Source organism: Xiphophorus maculatus, chromosome 19 (assembly GCF_002775205.1).
Source record: "Xiphophorus maculatus strain JP 163 A chromosome 19, X_maculatus-5.0-male, whole genome shotgun sequence".
Taxonomy (NCBI): Eukaryota; Metazoa; Chordata; class Actinopteri; order Cyprinodontiformes; family Poeciliidae; genus Xiphophorus; species Xiphophorus maculatus.
The window spans coordinates 27,429,786-27,449,767 of record NC_036461.1 but is presented as its reverse complement, the minus strand read 5'-3'; the positions used below and the strand labels follow the sequence as shown (position 1 = coordinate 27,449,767).

At 39.8% G+C, this 19,982-nt stretch overlaps 1 protein-coding gene across 3 annotated transcripts; it reads right to left on the bottom strand.

Annotated features, from left to right (window-relative positions):
- Positions 1-974: 974 nt before the first annotated feature.
- Positions 975-19,075, bottom strand: nubpl (nucleotide binding protein like). Of its 3 annotated transcripts, none has more exons than XM_023352785.1 (12): positions 18,898-19,075; positions 9,597-9,756; positions 9,127-9,161; positions 8,861-8,951; positions 8,735-8,774; positions 8,500-8,590; positions 8,328-8,421; positions 7,969-8,034; positions 7,404-7,489; positions 7,202-7,322; positions 6,924-7,006; positions 975-6,112 (listed from the first exon to the last, which is right to left on the bottom strand). In XM_023352785.1, exons 2-12 carry the CDS (start codon positions 9,751-9,753, stop codon positions 6,050-6,052), a joined length of 927 nt encoding a protein of 308 aa, XP_023208553.1. In that variant the 5' UTR covers positions 9,754-9,756; positions 18,898-19,075; the 3' UTR covers positions 975-6,049. The 3 variants fall into 3 exon arrangements, with proteins under 3 accessions (XP_023208553.1, XP_023208552.1, XP_005815144.2); XM_023352784.1 differs by having other exon boundaries at positions 18,903-19,075; XM_005815087.3 differs by lacking the exon at positions 7,969-8,034 and having other exon boundaries at positions 18,903-19,075.
- Between the last annotated feature and the right edge of the window lie 907 nt (positions 19,076-19,982).

Below are 19,982 nucleotides of genomic sequence, written 5' to 3'. Positions count from 1 at the left end.
ATTTGCATGCTACCCTACCCTAACCCAGGTTAACAGAAGGGGCCAGTCTTGGAAATTTACATAACCTCCTGCACTTGGACAACCTAAAAATAATAAAGTAAGATGTAAAATGCCAATATCAGCACTAAGAACCTCTCGAGAAGGATTCTTCATAAAATCAAGAAAATTATTGACAACCCTGACCATGCTCTTCATCAGACTGTCTTGGGAAGGCAGAGCATCTTCGGTCAGAGGTTTCTTCAGGTTCAATGTGGTACAGACCGCTTCAGGAGATCTTTCCTTGCCATCTTCAATGGCTCTTTGAAGAATCTTGATGAGCTACAACATTTTATTTCCCTTTGGGATTAATAAGGTATCTTTGAATTTGAATTGAATTTGAATTGAAGCTAGCTGCTAACAACATTAGCACTCAAACCTTTTCTGGGGACCACCAAGGTAGGGTGTAAAAATAATATACGGTATCTTATCTTACATATGAATGCTTGTCTTTCTAAGTGACTGTTCAATAAAATATAATTTAAACAAGTTTGCGCTGCAAACTCTGGCATTTAGTTTCTGCACCTCTTATTTTGAGCCGTAGGTTGTTGAAATGAAAATGAGTTTGACACTCCTGTCAGAGGGGGTACACAGTATTGTCAAGAGATGTAATATTTAGATTTTTTAACTCTGAATTTTGAGTTTTCATTATCTGTAAGCCATAATCATCAAAATGACAAGAAATAAGACTTGAAATATTCACTCGATGTGAAATGAATTTGAGTTTCACTTTCTGAAACAAGTGACAAAAATATTCAGCTTTTTCAAAACACCTTTTTATGTACATGTATGGAGAAATGTGCAAATCAATTTTGATTGAGAACTTTCTCTAACTATTTCAACAACTTTCATACTTCATCTTAGTTTTTTACTTTATTTTTTATACTCTTTATTTAACATTTTTCATTACAATGAAACATAAAACACACACAGAACGTGGGGCACTGATACATATATAAATAAAAAGAAAATAAAAAATAATTACAAGATGTTACATCTAGTTATGCTTCCTTGTTCTTGTATGACAGCCATTTAGACCAGCGTTTGTTGTAAGAGTGTCCTTTTATATGTAAAAGATATGTCAGTTTTTCCATTGAGTGAATCTCCTCCACGACTTCCCGCCAATGGTCTAGCTGGGGAGGGAGTTTTTTTTAGCCAAGAGCGTGTAATAGCTTTTTTTTGCTTGCAATTGATAGAACTTTAAAAATATACTCATCTTCTTTTTGAAATACTTCTCCAGACATCAGCCCCAGCAGAAAAATTCTGGGGTCTTTGGGGATGACATACCCCAAAATTATCCCGATAGTCTGATAGATTCCATCCCAGTAAGGTGCCAACTTTGGGCAGGACCAAAATACGTGAGAGTGATTGACGTTCTGTTGGCCACATTGCCTCCAACATTGCTGTTCTTCTCCTCTATGTCTACTAGTAATTTGAGGTGTAATAAAGTATCTAATTAAGCACTTCCATCCAAATTCCTTCCATCTGTTAGAACTGGTAGATGTCTGTTGTGTCACACACATTGAAAGCCAATCACCCTCTGTAACTTTTACTCTCAATTCCCTTTCCCATTCAGACTTAATATTCAAGGTGTTATTTCCATTATGTTTCTGCAACCCTTTATAGATAGTTTGGAAACAGTTTTACATGGGAGGTGAGTATAAGCATTTGTAAAAAATTTTACAATAGTATTACCTTCTGGAGGAACACCTTTTTTATTTTAGTATTGTAAAAATGTCTTACCTGAAAATATTTAAATAAATCTCTGTTTTCAAGATTATAATCCCTTTTCAGTTGCTCAAATGTTTTAAAGGCGTTCCCTTCAACAAACTGGCACAAAGCCACAAGCCCTCTATCTTTCCAGCCTAAAAAAGAGGAATCTAATTCTCCTGGCCGAAAGTTTGAGTTACAGGAGGGCCACATCAGGAGTCCAGTGACATCTGTCAATTTGTACCTGTCAACCACCTCTTTCCAGATTAACAACGTGTCTTCAACTATACCATTCCCATTTTTGGCTGTAACTATTTTATCTCCCAGTCCTGTTTGGGGTTGGACCCCACCTTGCCTAAGTTCAATCTGTTTCCATCCAGTCTCCATTTCTGAGGACCATAAATCTCATCTGAGATGCTTAATAGTATTCCCTCAAATTTGGAAGGGCCAGACCCCCTTGGTCCCTATTAATTTGGAGTGTTTTAAATTTTATCCTTGGTCTGGTCCCGGCCCAGATAAATCTTGAGATCAACCTGTCCCAGGCATGAAACTGTGCGTTAGATATTCTAATAGGCAATGACATGAAAAGATATAAAAAACGAGGAAGCAAATTCATCCTCACTATTTCCATCCTAGCTGTGAAATCCAGCAGTAACCTTGCCCAGGCTGTCAAGTCTTTTTGTATGGTTTCAGTAAGATTACCAAAGTTCAAACTAAATAACTCATCCAAATCTCGGGAAATAATTACTCCTAGGTATTTTAGCTTTTTGGCATCCCACTTAAGTCCATAGGTTTTTCTTATAGATTTACTAGGGGAATAGTTAATTGTCAGAACTTGTGTTCTTGTGATGTTTAGACTATACCCTGACAGTTGACCGAACTCAGTTAGTGCTGACATAACTTTGGGGAGCGTTGTACTTGGTTTTTGGAGGTATGTGATTATATCATCTGCAAAAAGGCCAATTTTGTGTTCTATATTTGCAAAACTGACACCTTTTATCCCATCATCCTCTCTAATGGCCTGTGCCAAGGGTTCAATGAATATTGCAAAAAATATTGCAATATCCCTGGCGGGTTCCTCTGTGTAATTGGAAGCTATTTGTAAGGTGCCCATTGATTTTTACCCTGGCCCGTGGTTCATCATAAAGTGACTTCAAACAACTAATAAACTGATTATTAAAGCCCAGACGCTCTAGTACCTTATATAAAAAAGTCCAGTTGACCCGATCAATGGCTTTTTCTGCATCAAGGCTAACTAATGCGACGCTGAGGCCCTGCTTTTTGGCTTGATCTAATATATGTAATGTTCGTCTTATGCTGTCCTGAGTTTGTCGGCCTTTGATGAATCCCATCTGGTCTTCGTGTATTAGGTCTAACAAGTAATACTCCAATCTCCGAGAAATTATTGATGTAAAGATTTTATAATCGACATTCAGAATTGAGATTGGGCGATATGATTCGCAGTATTGAACATTTTTTCCTTCTTTAGGGAGGACAGATATTATAGCCTCTCTCCAAGATGGTGGGATCTCAGCTCTGTTCAATGTCTAGTTCAAAGACTCAAGCAGGATAGGGGATAGCTCCTCCCTGAACATCTTGTACAATTCATTTGGAAACCCATCACTACCTGGGCACTTATTACTTTTCAAATGTCCAATAACCGTATCTAATTCTTTCTGGGTAATGGGAGCAGATAGAGCTTCGTTTTGGATTAATCCAAGCGAAGGTAGGTCCAAAGCTGCCAAATAATTGTCAATAGCAGTTATGTTAATTGGTTCTGGGGTAGAGTATAATGTTTTAAAATAATTTTCAAAGGTCTTATGTATTTTATCCATGTCATAGGTTAAGTTACCAGTTGAGGATTCTCTAATTTTGGTAATCGAATGCTTCAATTGGTGTTTACGAAGTTGCCTAGCTAAGATTCATAAAATGTTTGTTTGGAGAATCGTATTTTTTCCTTAAGTTCTTTGAGTATCATATCATTTATATTGTTTTTAGTTTCTGTTATTTGTTCTGAAAATTCTCCATTGTTAGTCATTTGCTGTTTTAATTCTAATTCCCTCAATGTTTTTTCCAAATCACCGTATTTTAATCTTTTTATTTTTTTAAGATAAGCAGTTCTAGAAATTAGTCTCCCTCTCATTACTAACCTTGACCGTGTCCCAGACTAAGGTGGGATTTACCTGCCCATTATTATTGTCTTTTACACATTTCGTTATTTCTTTTCTAATCTCCTTTGTTTCATTATTAAGGATACCTATATTTAAGCACCATAATGTTGTTTTAGCCCTATTAGACAAACTGATGGACAAATAGATAATGTTGTGGTCTGAAATATCAGATGTTCCAATTAAGCATTCCTTCACTTTGGATCTATCAATGGTGTTCATCAGAAACAGATTGATCCTGGAGTGGACCCTGTGTGTAGGAGAGTAGTGAGTAAATTCTCTTTCTTTATTATGAAGATCCCTCCAGACACCAAACAAGCCCATCTCCCTGATCAGGATATTTAAATCTTTTGACCTACCAGTTTTTTGTTTCTTATAGCTTGTTGTATCTAGAGCATAATTAAGGATTGTGTTCCAATCTCCAGCGCAAACAAGAACTCCTTCACTAAATGAGATAATGGTGTCAAAGAACGTTTTTAAGAAAGTCCTGTCGCTCTCTGGCGGTACATATATATTAACAATCGTGACCACAACATTATCAATTCTCCCCTTTATAATAACAAATCTGCCCTCTTTGTCGCCCTTCTCAGATATCAATTCAAAGTTCAGTGAGTTAGAAATTAGGGTGACTACCCCCCTCTTTCTACTATTTCTACAAGAGCTATAAAACATGTTTGAGTAACCAAATGACTTCAACTTATCAAGTTCTTATTTAGACATATGTGTCTCTTGCAAAAGAGCGATTTGTATCCCATCTTTTTTCAATTTAGCTAAGACCCTTTGTCTTTTTACTGGACTACTCAATCCATTTACATTTAAGGAAGCGATTTTTAAATTATATGACATTAATATACAAAGAAAATTACCTTGACTGATTTGGCCCCTGAATCCTGAACACAAACAGTAATAAAACAAAACAATATCAAACTGACTTCCAAGATGAGAAGAAGCTCCCTCTTCTCACTCTTGACCCCGTTGGCAAGTCGAGGGCTAAACCTCTCAAACTGAGAGGGCCCGAAAAGGACAGTAGAAGCGCCTTTAGGAAAAAACACGTCCATCCAATTAGTCCAACGTAGAAAAAAAAACAGTGTCCTCTCCCACGAAATAGTAAATCAGAGCCCAGTCAAAATAATGTTGTGTTATGTCATGTTGTTCAGCCTATTTTCACTCGGAAATGCTCTGCTGGAAGTTCTGCAGCTTACTCTTCGCTCTCAGTGCCGCCGCAGCACCGCTGTTATTTGCCGGCTGCCAGCCCAGTAGCTCCTGAAGACTCGACTCCGCTCTGGAACCACTGTCAGCTGCCGCCGGTTCCTCCACCTGGATCCCGCGTTTCTTCAGCTCATTGTAGGCTTCCCGAGCGCTGGAATATCTGCGGGTTTTTGATTCCCAGCGGATCCTTATGTTGGTAAACGGTGTTTGAAAGCTGATGGGTAGAAAGAAGATATTAAGAATTCTAGCACCATTGTGAAATCGGTCCCTGCAGTGTGTGACCTCAGCAGTGTGTCTGTGTGACCTGAGGGCGGCAGCTCAAACACCCGCTGTCCCTCAGAATGCTGTGAGCCCTCTAGAAACAAGAGCAGCTAATAATCTTCTGGGTGGTGCTGTGACCTTCCCTAGTGGCGTCCTGTGTGCGATAGTGCAGATAGTGTATCATCCAGATATGCCGGAAGGCAGCAGATGGTCAGCAGCTCTCACCACAGGTCAGAAAGTGGAGACATTACTGTGCCTTCTTCACTCTCACCGTGCTGATAGAGCTCCTTTTGGGGTCTGCATCCTTGTGGACACCTGGAAATTTAAAGTTTCCCTCTTAAAGATTCCCCCCAATCCACACATCTTGTGATGATGGTAATGTGTTGTAGGTCAGACTTTCCCCTTGTGAAGGTAGCAATAATCTCGTTTTCTTCAATGATGTTGTTAATGATCAAATTATCAGCACACCACACCACCAGCCTGGTGAAAGCATATTCACCTAAATAAAGTTTTAAGATTTTATTAAATTATTTATTGACAGTTTTACAGGTTCAGATTTTTCAACATGACAGAGGTCTATGAAAGCACAAAAATGGTGAAAGGAACAAACAAAAAGACAGAGTGAAAGAAAAATCAAAGAAACAAAGAGAGAAAGAAGTTTTTAGTCATCTGGTATGTTCCTCTAGGCTCTGGATCACAGCAGATGCCAACTTCCTGTAAGCCTCAGCCTGGATGTACAAAAACAAAACAGAAGAAAACTTTAACACAGATAACAGAAGTTCCTCAAACTAAAATGAAAAACTATTAGCAGATAATATTTGAACAACTGTCTGTTCATAAACAATATGTTTATGAACAGACCTACACCTTCATTTTTCTAATATTTGACAATGTGGATTTTTATATAAAAGCAACATGAAAAAAGGTAGTAAAATAAGTATAGTATATAAGTAAGTAATAAGTAAAAACTATGTCCTGCTGTGTTTTAGAACCTGTACAGTGATATGAAATCTCTTTATGCTGCCATCACGTTTTGAAAGTTACACAGAAGCTGGCAGCCTCATTCAGAAGCTGTCTTGGTGCATGTAGTTTTATTATTTTACTCGAACAAAACTCAGCTTGTCGCTAAACATATTTCTGAAGAGCTTTCTAGTTCTGCCCAGTAGTAGAAGGCAAAGTGAGAGTTTGATAAACAGAAAAATCTTCTGACTTTGATAGGAAAGACTAGTATAACTTTAGTACAGTAATATTAGTAAACTGGTCACTAAGTGGTAGAGTAGTACACACACTTTGAATCAGTGTGAAATTTCTACAAATATTCAACACTTAGAAGACCATGATGGGCATTAATGTATACAATAATGGTTGGTTTAAATTATTGAGAAAGACCCACAGTGTGCCATTAAAGGTCAGCAAAAAACTATGCAGTTTCTATAGATGAAGGATTTTACCAGACTGCTACATTATTTTGGAGGAAATTTCATGGTATTATTGAAACTAACTGAAGCAATCATATAAAAAATAGAATAATGTAGAAACCTCTGGGCTGTCAGGAGAAGATATGACTATGGGTTGTCCTTTGTCCGACGTCTCTCTGATGTTTAGGTGAAGAGGGACGTCACCTGATAGAAAAAAACGGAGTTCTGGTTCTAAGACTTGGTGAGAACCATAAAATTGCTTTATGGCAGAAAACAGAGAAATTTTACAACAAATCCACAAGCTTTACATGAAATCAAAAATATTTTCCAGAGAAAACCAAAAGTCACACCATCATGATCTGGCTATCAGGTTTTAAATGATGCTCTTGACTGTCTCACCCAAAAACTTGACACTGATCGTCTCAGCAAGTTGCTTTGCCCCGTTGGATCCAAAGATGTGGGTATGATGATGACAGTTGGGACACTGGAAGACGCTCATGTTCTGAACCAGACCCAGAACCTGTAGGCAGAAAACCTGCTGTCATCCAGAGCTCAGACATTACCAACAGATTCTCTGTTTCTGCCCTGATAGAAAGATTACCGGCACATTAAGTTTTCTAAACATCTCAGCTCCTCTGCGAGCGTCCAGCAGAGCAACATCTTGTGGTGTTGAAACGATGACTGCCCCTTCACAATGCACACAAACACACTGACAGGTTAAAAAAATGACCATACAGAGAGTCTTTTTAGGGTGTGTTTTCACATCTGATAGTCAGGTAGACTCGGTTTGATTGGGGACCAAAATTTAAACATTTGTTACATTTTCAACTGCAGAGGTTCGCATTCACATTGCACTGTCAAACGATCCAAACTAAGTGAAAAACCTGTTCCCCCCATCGCCTGTGGCGTATATATATATATATATATATATATATATATATATATATATATATATATATATATATATATATATATATATATATATATATATATATATATGAGACAAATGAAATATGTCATCCTATTTGATAATTGCATATTCAGACAAACGAGGCAATTTAGTTTTTGTCATTTATTAAAGATTTAAAAATTGTAGCAGCTACAATGTGCCACAGCAAAGGGGAAATAAACTGATAAACAAGTGTAAACAACTTTAAGCCATTTACATTCAGCTTTTTTCGCTCTCTGTGACGGCACGCAGATCCATTGCCATAACAACCTACGCTGTGAACCTGCAAGGCAGAGAGTAATATATTGACCAGAATTCCCTGCACTGTAATTAGCTTCCTGCGTTTGGAGCGGTCTCCAGTCCAGTTGCATTCACACTGCCTTCTAACCACAACAGAGTTCACTTCAGCCAAACTGAGACCGAACATTTTAGGCGGATCAGAGTTAGCTTTTTTAGTCTGTTTTGGTATTTAAATTTGCATTCACTCTCCCCAAACGAAGTTTCTACAAACAAATTAGTCTGATTAAAGCGAACAAAACAGGGCTAGTGTGAATACAACCTTAAAGGAGAACTGACCTGCAATGGGAATGTTCTGAGTGATGGACAGCTGGACGTCTCCCGTCCCGGGAGGCATGTCTACCACCAAGTAGTCCAGAGAGCCCCATTCTACCTAAAAATGCAAATAGGCAATATCAACATTAATGGGCGACAGAATGGGGAAATAATAAATATTCTATCTAACTTTTACCTGTCTGAGCAAGCGCTCTATTGCAGACATTACCATCAGCCCCCTCCAAACTACCGGGGATGCGTCCTGCACCAGGAAGCCCATTGACATACTGACAGAACAGAGAAGTTACGTTAGAGAACATGTGAACACACCCACACATGGTTCATGTATATGTTCACCCACACAGGTGACCCATAATTCTGCTTTTTTTTAATTTAACCATGACTATTTTTAAAAGAAAAAAACAACTCACCATGGGACACCATAGTTGATAAGAGGAATCATTCGATTATCTAAAAAGAAGGTGAAAAAAGCTCAGCTTCATGTACAGAACAGAACATCTAAGTCATTATCAACAAGGCTTAGCTAAACAACAGACCATCGTTGAGCTCTGGGTTTCCTTTCAAGTTCATCAGTTTGGGAACGGAGGGCCCATAGATGTCAGCATCCAACAGACCAACTGACTTAGACTGAGAGAGAAAGATCAGCTCCATTAACCTGACCGTAGGCATAGCGTGATCCAGAGTCAGAAATTTTATTTGATTAATTTTTTTTATCAAATCCACATTTCTGATTCTGTTATACCCTTGTCTGTAACACAGTTTCATTTTAAATAAATAAAAAAAGACATGATTGATAACTTACCTTGTCAATGGCCATTAATCCAAGAGCCAAGTTCACTGCAAATACACAAACACACTAGAACTGAGTTTTATCATATTCTTCAAAAGGTTATATCTTAAAACCTTTTGTTTTAAGAAAAGGTAAAATATTTACAATAATAAGATGAAATATATTGTTTAAAACTATGTTTCCATAGTTCAAAATATGAATCTGTGGTTGAATGAATTCAGTTTGTTTAATCTGAAACAGATTAAACAAATTTAATCTGTTTCAGATCAAATTTCTTTAATTTAATCTGAAACATTAACAAAAACAAATTCAATGTTTCATCTACACTAAAAAGTGTTTCTACAATTTTTAGATGTAGAAACACCCCCCCGCCCCACACACACACACACTCCTGCTTTTACTGGGAATAATCAACAAGGTGCCAGTTAATCATTGACAAAAAAGTAAGTGTTACATTTTTCTGCACAGCAAGTCAGCAGTACCTGCTGTTGTGGACTTGCCCACGCCGCCTTTCCCCGAAGCAACAACAATCACCTGTTTGACGTCTCTGATGGGCTTCTGCTTAGGAAGACCTCTGGCCATTTGCTGCTTCTGCCTATCCTGCAGACCTTTTTTGTTCATCGACCCATTTGACTGCATCCCCTGAACCAGAACCAAACATAGAGAAACAGCATTTAGTTTCTATGCACCTCAAAGTAATTTCCAGAAAACCGCAAAACACCTGAAACACTGAGTTTCTTTAAATCAAAGCTAAGAACCCACATGTTCAGAGTCGCATTTGATTAGTGGAACATTTATCAACATACTTGATGTGAACTTGCTTGATGATGGCATTTGAGAAAATGTAATATTTATTGATGTTACATAATTGGTTGCTATATTGCTATATATGATGTAAAGCACTTTGAACTGCTTTGGTGCTGAATTGTGATATACATATAAACTTGATGTGACCAGCAGGGGGAGATCTTTTTAAGATATGTACAAGATGCACCAGAACACAGACTGAATAGTAAACAATATTTTATTAACAATTTCCTTAAAACATTTCTCTTTTTAAAAACATGGCTTGAGGCCTACTACTCGGTCCCTGGAAAGAAAAGGTGTAGGATGAGGACAACTCTTAATTATTCCAAAAAACAAAAACATGCAATGCAAAAGAAAGCAAAGTAGTAAATCAAACCAAAAAAAAAGCAAAAAAATTAGTAATTTTAATAATGCACAAAGATGAAATGTAAAAGAAAAACACTTCAAGCAATGGAACAAATTGCTGTTGTCCGGTTTTAGAGTCCTTTCAACGGGGCTAGAGGAATCATGCCCCGTCCACGAGCCTGCCCAAGCAGCAACAGGTTTAGTCGAGAGCGGCCCAAACAAACACTAGCAAGACAAGACAGCAGAGCATCCAAAGCGTTGCAGCTCCAAAACAATCATGCGCCCAGGAGTGGAAACACAGCCCACCCAGGGAAGGAACAGATCAGCAAGCAAGGACTATATGGAAGCCACACGCCACAACAACCTCCAGCCGCAGCCGCCAATGCCAGCAGAGCAACGGATCTCAGATGAGCCACTCAGGCAGCCAGCATGTACCAGGGGAAACAAAGACACACACACCTTGCAGAGCCCTGCTCGACTATAAAGCCATCTGCCCCGCCCACCGATCACAAATCTGCTTCTGGCTGCGCCTTGTGCGCAGAGTGGGGAGGGTAGAACACCATAACACCACATTGACATAATGTCCATAACATGTAAGGTAGAAAGCAAAATTGATGGACATTTTTTTTGCTTGTATAATATTTCTACCTAAACCTGGAAAATTACAATTCCAAGATCTCATATGTGACAGAAAGATTCTGGACTGGATTAAGTAACAATACAAGACCCAACATACAACATACCTTTCCAAAAAATATGAATATCATAGATAAAATTATTTAATTCCCATAATTCCATTCAAAAGGTTAAACTTTCATAGGTTCCACATTCAGGGCCCACAGGTGAAACAATTTCAAATGTTTATTTTTACATAATTTGGGCATAAAGCCCACAAAAAGGACTTTTTTAAATAAGTTTTTTGTATTTAAGTAAATATTTGTATTTAGAGTTTAATATTTTTGATTTTCATTTTTGGGTGTTTAGTTTTAGCCAAATTAGTTGTACTGTTATTTGTTAGTAATGGTATTCTGTTTAGTTACACCTATTGTGTCTGAATTTGTCTGATCAGCCAGTTTATATACCTGTTTGTCATTCCTTTGTTAGGTCAGTTATGTTTGTTTGCATTTTTTGTTCATAAAACAGTTCAGTTTTGTTTCTTTGACCTCTTTTATGAGCTCAGATGATCTTTTTATCATTTATAAATCTTTGGGTTAAAATAAAAAAAAACGATCCATCCATCCATCCATCCATCCATTTTCTTCCGCTTTATCCGGGGTCGGGTCACAGGGGTAGCAGCCTTTCCCCAGCCACTTGTTCCAGCTCCTCCGGGGGAATCCCAAGGCGTTCCCAGGCCAGCCGAGAGACATAGTCCCTCCATCGTGTCCTGGTTCTTCCCCAAGGCCTCCTCCCGGTGGGACGTGCCCAGAACTCCTCACCAGGGAGGCATCCTGACCAGATGCCCGAGTCACCTCAGCTGGCTCCACTCAACGTGAAGGAGCGCAGCTCTACTCTGAGTTCCTCCCAGATGACTGAGCTTCTCACCCTATCTCTAAGGGAGAGCCCAGACACCCTACGGAAAAAACCCATTTCGGCCGCTTGTATCCGCAACCTCGTTCTTTCGGTCATGACCCAAAGTTCATGACCATAGATGAGGGTGGGAACATAGATCGACCGGTAAATCGAGAGCTTCGCTTTGTGACTCCACTGAGTCACAAAGCGGGCAAAAAACGCTCTGTGCCAATCAGCCGATTGGCGCAGCATCTGCAGTGAAGCGGGCGCTGTACCCGCTTCACTGCGGTCTGTCGTGGTAAAGAGAGTGCTGAGTCACAAAGCGAAGCTCTCGATTTACCGGTCGATCTATGTTCCCACCCTCATCTATGGTCATGAACTTTGGGTCATGACCGAAAGAACGAGGTTGCGAATGAGGGAAAAAGGTTGCGAATGAGGGAAAAAGGGAGTGGGAGATTGACAGGCTTGTCAATCTCCCACTCCCTTTTTCCCTCATTCGTGACCAAGGTCCCGAGATATTTAAACTCCTCCACTTGAGGCAGGACACCCCCCCAGACCTGGAGAAGGCACTCTACCTTTTTCCGGATCCAGACCTTGGCCTCGGATTTGGAGGCACTGATTCTCATCTCGGCTGCTTCACACTTGGCTGCGAACCGCTTTGAGAGCTGCAGATCACGACCTGATGAAGCCAATTGGACCACATCATCCGCAAAAAGCAGAGATGCGATCCTAAGGCCACCAAAACGAATCCCCTCAACACCTTGTCTGCGCCTAGAAATTCGAAAGTAATGAACAGAATCGGTGACAAAGGGCAGCCCTGGCGGAATCCAACTCTCACCAGAAACAGGCCCGACTTACTGCCAGCAATGCGGACCAGAACACTGGTCATACAGGGACCTGACCGCCCGTAACAAAGGGCCCAGTACCCCACACGCAGAGAAACCCCACAGGACTCCCCGAGGGACACGGTCGAACGTCTTCTCCAAGTCCACAAAACACATGTAGACCGGTTGGACCGAACTCCCACGCACCCTCCAGGATCCATCATACTTCAGATACACTTAAGTAATGGCTCACCCAGGGACGCCTGCAGAATATTATTGGAGGGTACGCACAACACTATCACTGCACCTGATGCACAAGAGCACAAAAACATCTGCATCGCGCATCATGTGCGTGTTGCAAAAAACCACCACAAACCTAAACCACACAGATATAGCCCACATATGTGTAATGCGCATGCCCACATATGCGTAATGCGCATGCCCACATATGCGTAATGCGCATGGCTAGGCCTGTCATGATAACAAATTTTGCGGAGTGATTAATTGTCTCAAAATTATTGCGATAAATGATAATATTGTTTGAAGACCTTTTTACACTGATTTAATGGAATAATAATGCATGCGATTTCCTGCCAAAGATAGACTTTATTTTCAAAAGAACACTTAACACTGGTAAACAAAATAAACAAAACAACCAAAAACAAAAAGGATTCTCAGTCTCCATTAATAAAAAATGTACTTGAATAAAAACTAAACAACATAAAGCCAAAGTGGAAATAAATACTGCATTCAACCAAAAGACTGCAGATTATGAAGTCTGTATATTATGTTGCCCTTCAGTAATAATTAGATTTAAATAGAGAAAATGGGCACATCCGACTACCTGATGCAATAGTTCACACTATACGGTTTTTTGCCCCTATTTTTCCCCTTACGACAATCTTAGAACATTGGGCGTTCTCTAAGATTGTCGCTTACGATTTTATAACAGATCAACCTGCAGTTCGTGGTGTGTTATCGTCGCGGCCGATCCGATCTAAATCAGGGATTTTCCCCGACTGGGAGCGTTAAAGCAGCCTGTTGAATGTGACAGGTAGCCAATGTGGATTCCCATCCATGCTTTCTGAGGAGAAATTACAGAGGGGAATCCCAAATTGCTGACACAGCGCAACCCGAAGTCCAGCGGACATTGGAGATGATATGTGGAAACAACATTAATGTTTATTCAACATTTCAACATCAAGAATATAGAAATGACAAGGGGAGGAGTTGGAGCGAAATTGCTACCCTGTAACTTTTCAGCTGTTCTTCGTTAACATGACATAAATAGGTTATAATGATTTTCATTCAGTCAGGACTGACACTGGCCACATGCATTGCAGGTAGATTCTAATAAAGTACTGATTAATACCTGGTTTTAAAATTAGTTAACTGGAATTGTAGTCATTATTTTGTGCCCATTGTTGGACACCAGGATCGAACCGTTATATCTAGGATTTCTGTCGGCTAATGTGTTGTCTCTCAGGTTTTGAAAAAGGGCCGACAATCAGCTCTAAGATCGTGTAGTGTGCGCTGGGCTTTACACTAATGAAATGAGGAAGGGAGGGTCAGTGGAGAGCACCGGAGTTGAGTCTTTTTTCATTAAGTGTCAACAGAAAGAGAAAAAGGCCGGAAGAGAGATAAAGCCGATAATTAAAATGAGGTTGATAGTTTTAATTTATCGTACATTAATTGATTTATCTTTTATCGCGACAGGCCTATGTATGGCCCACTAAAATAGTGGACCGTTTCTTTTAAATTATGCTACATAATAAAGGCATGAAAGCAAAGCCTACCCGTCTGATTGGAGGATGGAGAGTCCCATGTTCAGGTGGTATGTCTGAGACATCCAGATGAGGAGAAAGTGAATGCTGGAATAATTTCTACTCTTTTGGCAAACGTTTCAACTAGATTTAACTGTTTAACCCACAGTTTTATGGTGTGTTCATACCAAATGCGTTTTGAGCGTCAGGCACGTTTTGAGCCGTTTGGAGCGCTTTAAGTTCTTTTTATTTTATTTGATATTTTTTAAGTTTTTTTTTTTTACCCCTCCAGGGGCTCTATTGTGGGCTCTAGTGTCCCTTATATGAAAAGGGGAAAGAGAGGGGGGGAAGACATGCAGCAAATATCGCTGGGTCCGGGAGTCGAACCCGCGACGGCCGCGTTGAGGACTCAAGGTCTCCAAACATGGGTCGCGCTAACCCCTACACCACCACGGCACGCCCCAACACCCCAAGTTCTATACTTTCTGAAGGATAGTCAACACCTGTCATGTTCCGTGTTTTTCTGTGTGTTTATTTTGAGTTTCCTGTGTCTCTGAGTCTCTGTGTTGTCCTGTCTCCCTTTGATTAGTTCCCAGGTGTGTCTCGTTTCTGTGATTACCCTCTGTGTATTTAATGCCACCTGTGTGTCTGCATCTTTGTTAGGAGAGGAGCTGGAACTGGTGGCAGCGACGGCCCCGGAGACTCAGGAGCGGGGCTGGAACGCTTTCTCTGGACGTACTTGTCATACAGTGCAAAAACTAACTCCAGCACTACAGAGTCTCTCTTAAACCGTTCTACAGAAGCACCATAGAGAGCATTCTGACCAGCTGCCTCTCTGAGTGGTGTGGAGGCTGTAGCGCCTCCGACTGGAAGAACGTGAGGAGAGTGGTGCGGACAGCAGAGAGGATCATCGGGGCCCCCCTTCCCTCCATTCAGGACATTTCATCCCAGCGCTGCGTGTCCCGAGCCCGAAATATCGTCAGTGACCCCTCACACCCCCACCATGGACTGTTCTCCCTGCTGCCCTCTGGAAAGAGGTTCCGCAGCATCCGGTGCAGGTCCACCAGGTTCCGAAACAGCTTTTTCCCACTTGCCATCAGACTGCTGAACTCTTAACTGGACTGCACTCAAAAACTGGTCTCCACTTCATACCTTGCACATATACAGAGCTAAGTAACTTCTATTTTACTGTCAGTCCTGCACTTTATATTTTATATTTGTATTCATATTTTATACTGTATTTTATTTTATTCTGGAGTAACCTCACAACATTGGAACCTCAAAACATTGTCCTGAGCCGTATGCAACAAAATTTCGTTCTGTATACACCTTGTGCATGCAAAATGACAATAAAGTCAGTCTAAGTCTAAGTCTTGTCGGGTCCTCATCTCATTTGGTGTCTTGTCTGATGTTGTGTCAGTCCATTAGTTTCTCCTTGTCGTTACCTGTGAAGAGCCCTGGTTTCCGCTCTGCAGTGCTGCCTTGGTTGTTGGACTACATTTCTGGATCAGTTCTGTCATTAAATATTCTTTATTTCACTTACCTGGATCTCCTGGCGTCTACCTCACCACCTCACACCACTGCATTTCATGACAACATCACCTTGATGCAGTCTCTCTTAAACTCTAAAAGTGAGATCTCCTATCTTTTTCTGTCTTTGGAGTTCCTGACAGGAATTAAGAGCAACTAGAAAGAGGTCTGAACTTATATAGCGCTTTATCATGTTAACGGACTCCAAAGCACTTTACACTACAGTAATTCACTCATTCACACACATCGTCACACACTGATGGTGGAAAGCTACAGGGCACACTGAGAGAGGTGAGGCTGCCATGAACCGGAGCCACCGGACCAAGAGTGACCCATAAAACAACAAGTACATCTATTTTCTGGATCCTGGTAAAAATTGTAACAATTACTTCATAAACTACTTTCAAAGTTTATTCTGCACCCAAGCCAATGCTTACTTCTTCAGGGAGGACTCAGTTATTTTTGTCACCAACATCCAAACTGGCTAACTGCAGTGGACTGATGTCCTGAAAGATTTCCCTATGAAACGAATCAAAATACACTGTGAGCAGAAAAGCTAAAAATTCAACTCACACAACTGCAACATTACCTGTAAATTATGTCAAAACTGCAACATGACATAGCTGTCATATCATGAATGTATGTATAAAATCAGAAATGAAACAATGCTCATTAGTAGGAGATAATTACCATCATCAATTCTGCCAAATTGTTCACAAGGAATGGCATCATTGGCACATCAGTCTGGTATATGTTCAGGAAGGTGCTGAAGGTTCTGATGACAGACATGTAGAAGTGAAGTTTTGCCATAATTTTAGGCATTAGTGCCTAAAATCAATGATGCCTAGAACTAGTATAGGAACAAGAGTGCCTTGAAGTGACTGTGCCACTTCAAGGGTGTCAAAAGACAAGGTTTCTGGATATGGTAGCCTATTGGTCCTGACTGCATCCAAGTACATGGTCACTGAAGGGCATATCTCTAAGGCCCTTTCCACAGCTGGTAGGTTCTTAAGCTACCAGTGGCCACAGAATGGCAGTGGAAATTGTGTGATTTTGGTAAGAACTGTGAAATCTTCCCTTCTTGCAGGTGTATTATGGAAGAGTGTGTGCATGGCTCTCAGAACCTTGTCCAGTTGCCACATAACAAAGACGCCTTTGCAAGGATTATGCAAGGTGTGAAGGCCACAGCTTCCTACCACAACCAGATGTTGAGCGCACCCCCATACTGCTCTGCTTGTTCTTGCTGCAGTAGGTCCAGGAGTTTCTGATTAATGTTTGGGCCGTCCATGGAAACAGGCAACAGCTTACACCTATCCAGATCCTTGATATTGCTACAACCTCTTGAGAATAAACAATGAAACACATGAAATATCTAAAAATATTCAATTATGCTGGATTAATCCAGTAAACGCATAGCAAACTGCCATAAAACATCTGCATAATAGATGAAAGGCTGACACAGAAAATGTGTCAATAGCAATATCAATTGACGAGCCAAAATATAATAATAATAATAATGAATTTGTAACATTTTCATTTACAAAAAGTACAGTCATTTACAAACCGTTGACAAAAGTATCCTATCTATGTTGCTAAATTATAATATAGCTACAATGTGTAGCTACGAGGCATTGCAGCCACCTACAATTTAGAAACATCTGCAGTGCGCATAGGTTTCAACCGGTTAATCTAGCCACCAGTTAATCCATCACACTGGGCCTCAGCTCCAAGTCTCTGAGGATTTTTTCATCATCATGCTAATCTTCAGCTCCCTCTACAGATTCAAGTCTTTCCTCAAGCTAGGAGACTCAAAAACTTTCCAATTACTTCCAGTCAAAAGAAACAAATTGGTCAAATTAAAACATGACTTTAAATTTAAATCTGCCTCAAGTTATGAATAATTAGCATGACGTATGCGTTATACTCATACCAAATAGAGTATGGTTTAAAAAAAAACACACACACACACACAATAAGAAGGTGGAAACTGATTACCTAAAATCACAAAGTGACTTCAGCATTTAGTTTTAGTCTTTTATAATCACCACTACCACTGTGGCGTAAGTGATAATCCAACATTTAAACAAATAAAAGCGAGACATACATACAGACATTAACCAAATAAAAGTCTGTGTTGGAGTTCATTCATTTTTGTCTCTATGCTCCCCCAGGTCCGTTAGCCAGTTTCAGGACCAGAACCCCTGAGTATAAATTACCTTGAGAAGTAATGAGATAATGCTGGGCCACACTTGGCTCACCTTGTGGATGGAACCAAGTGAGGCAAGAATTGTAGCACAAGTTCAGCTTTTTATTCTTCTCTGCAATCTGTACTCTCCCTTAAGGTGAAGAGTTGTCTAATCACTTTCAGTCTGTTTACATATGACTGGCGATGTTATGGATTAACTGGTGGCTAAATTAACTGGTTGAAACCTATGCGCACCGCAGATGTTTCGAAATTGTCGGTCGGTGACTGTGTCGACGCCTGTTGAAAAATGTTACTTCTGTGACAAAACCATTTGCAAAACTTTACGATAAATCCCATTTGACGCATATATGTTTAATGTTGCATTTTAAAATTATGTTTCAAAACAAGTTTCTAGAGAGCAGCATTCAGTGGGCTTCGAAAACACCGCATTGGAGCAAAACCATATCAATGAGTAACACGACAATATCATTCACATTCAGGTTGACCACAATAAATTAATTTCAACTCATGAATAGCCGCAATGTAAACCTAAACCACACATAAACATGGTTATGAACGCTGCAGCGTATGTAGTGTAAGCAGTTAAAAGAGGCTAAAAGACATAGAGGAAAAGAAAGAATCTACAACAGCCTGTAAATGTTCCAGTCATATTAAAGAGGTGGTGGATTTTATGTCCAATTATTCTCCGAGTTTTCCATGTTATTTTTTTTTTTTTTTTGCCCTCTCCACATCTATTCAGCCAACGATGCTAATATAAGAAACCGTAAGCTAACCTTCCAGCAGAACCACAGACACAAACCTGACCTGGAATCTTCTCAGCTGCACACAGCAACCTGCTCCGTGTTTTATCTCGGTCCCGTTTCGAAATACTGAAGCTTTACTGCCTGATATCCTCAGTAAATGGGACAGTCTGGAGAATGTGAACACAATCATGTTTAGCTCCGAAAGCTTTCTGCGCATCAGGTTTGCGCATAGTTCCCATGTTCAGCATTTCTTTTTCTTTTTTTTAAAAAAAATCTTTATCAGTAATCGTCAAAACATCGACAACATCGACAGAAAGAAAAGAAAGAACTGTGCCGGGGAAGAGAGAGGGGGTTTATAACCAACACATTTTTTTTACAAGATATTAAATTTGTGTAATAAACTTACAATTTTCATGGCTTTTGGATTATTAGATGAGATGATGGTACCAAATTAAATCTTTTGAATAAAGGTCTGTTTTTGCTGAACTTGCATTTGTGTATAAAGAACCTAGCAACAAAAAGTAATATAAGTAAATAATGACGCAGATGACAAAAAAGGAGTCACAGTTCTTTTTGTCAAAAGCAGTAAAGCCAAGAATAACAATTTCATTACAGAGAAGAGTTTGTGGGGAAATAGAAAGTATAAAGCTCATGATATCATCCCAGACTTTTTTGGTATAGTCACAGCTCCAAAAACAAATGAGTCATGTCTTCAGTTTGTGGCATAGAAAGAGCATAACATATCAAAGGTTTTTCTTAAATCTACACACACACTGTTTATTAGGGTAGCATCTGTGGACACATTTATAAGTCACTTCTTTAACTATATTAGTGGGGGGGATTATAAGGTTGAGACCAAACCTTCTTTCAGTAGGGTAATAGGAACTGGCTTTTGATTGATAATGCCTTTCATAATCATAACAAGGCTAGAGAGAATGGCATCAAGGGCAACTGCAAATTCCTTAGCAGTAGTTGGAAACTTAAAATGAGATTCACTGTAACTGAACAATGAACATTGATTATTAAATAGCTGTCTGACATACATTACATTTTTTTCTAGGTGTCAATGTAAAGCGACTTATTCTTGTATAGAATATCTTTATTATGCCAGATCATGTATTTGTGAGGAGAATAGTTGTGC

Excerpts from the sequence above, each read along its gene's own strand:
- nubpl (XM_023352784.1), bottom strand. The coding sequence starts at position 19,058 with ATGCGCAGAAAGCTTTCGGAGCTAAACATGATTGTGTTCACATTCTCC. Across the intron at positions 7,490-7,968 it reads GAGAGCGAAAAAAGCTGAAT|GGGCAGTCATCGTTTCAACA; the intron begins GTAAATGGCTTA and ends TGCATTGTGAAG. Across the intron at positions 7,007-7,201 it reads GATCAGTGTCAAGTTTTTGG|GTGACGTCCCTCTTCACCTA; the intron begins GTGAGACAGTCA and ends TTTTTCTATCAG.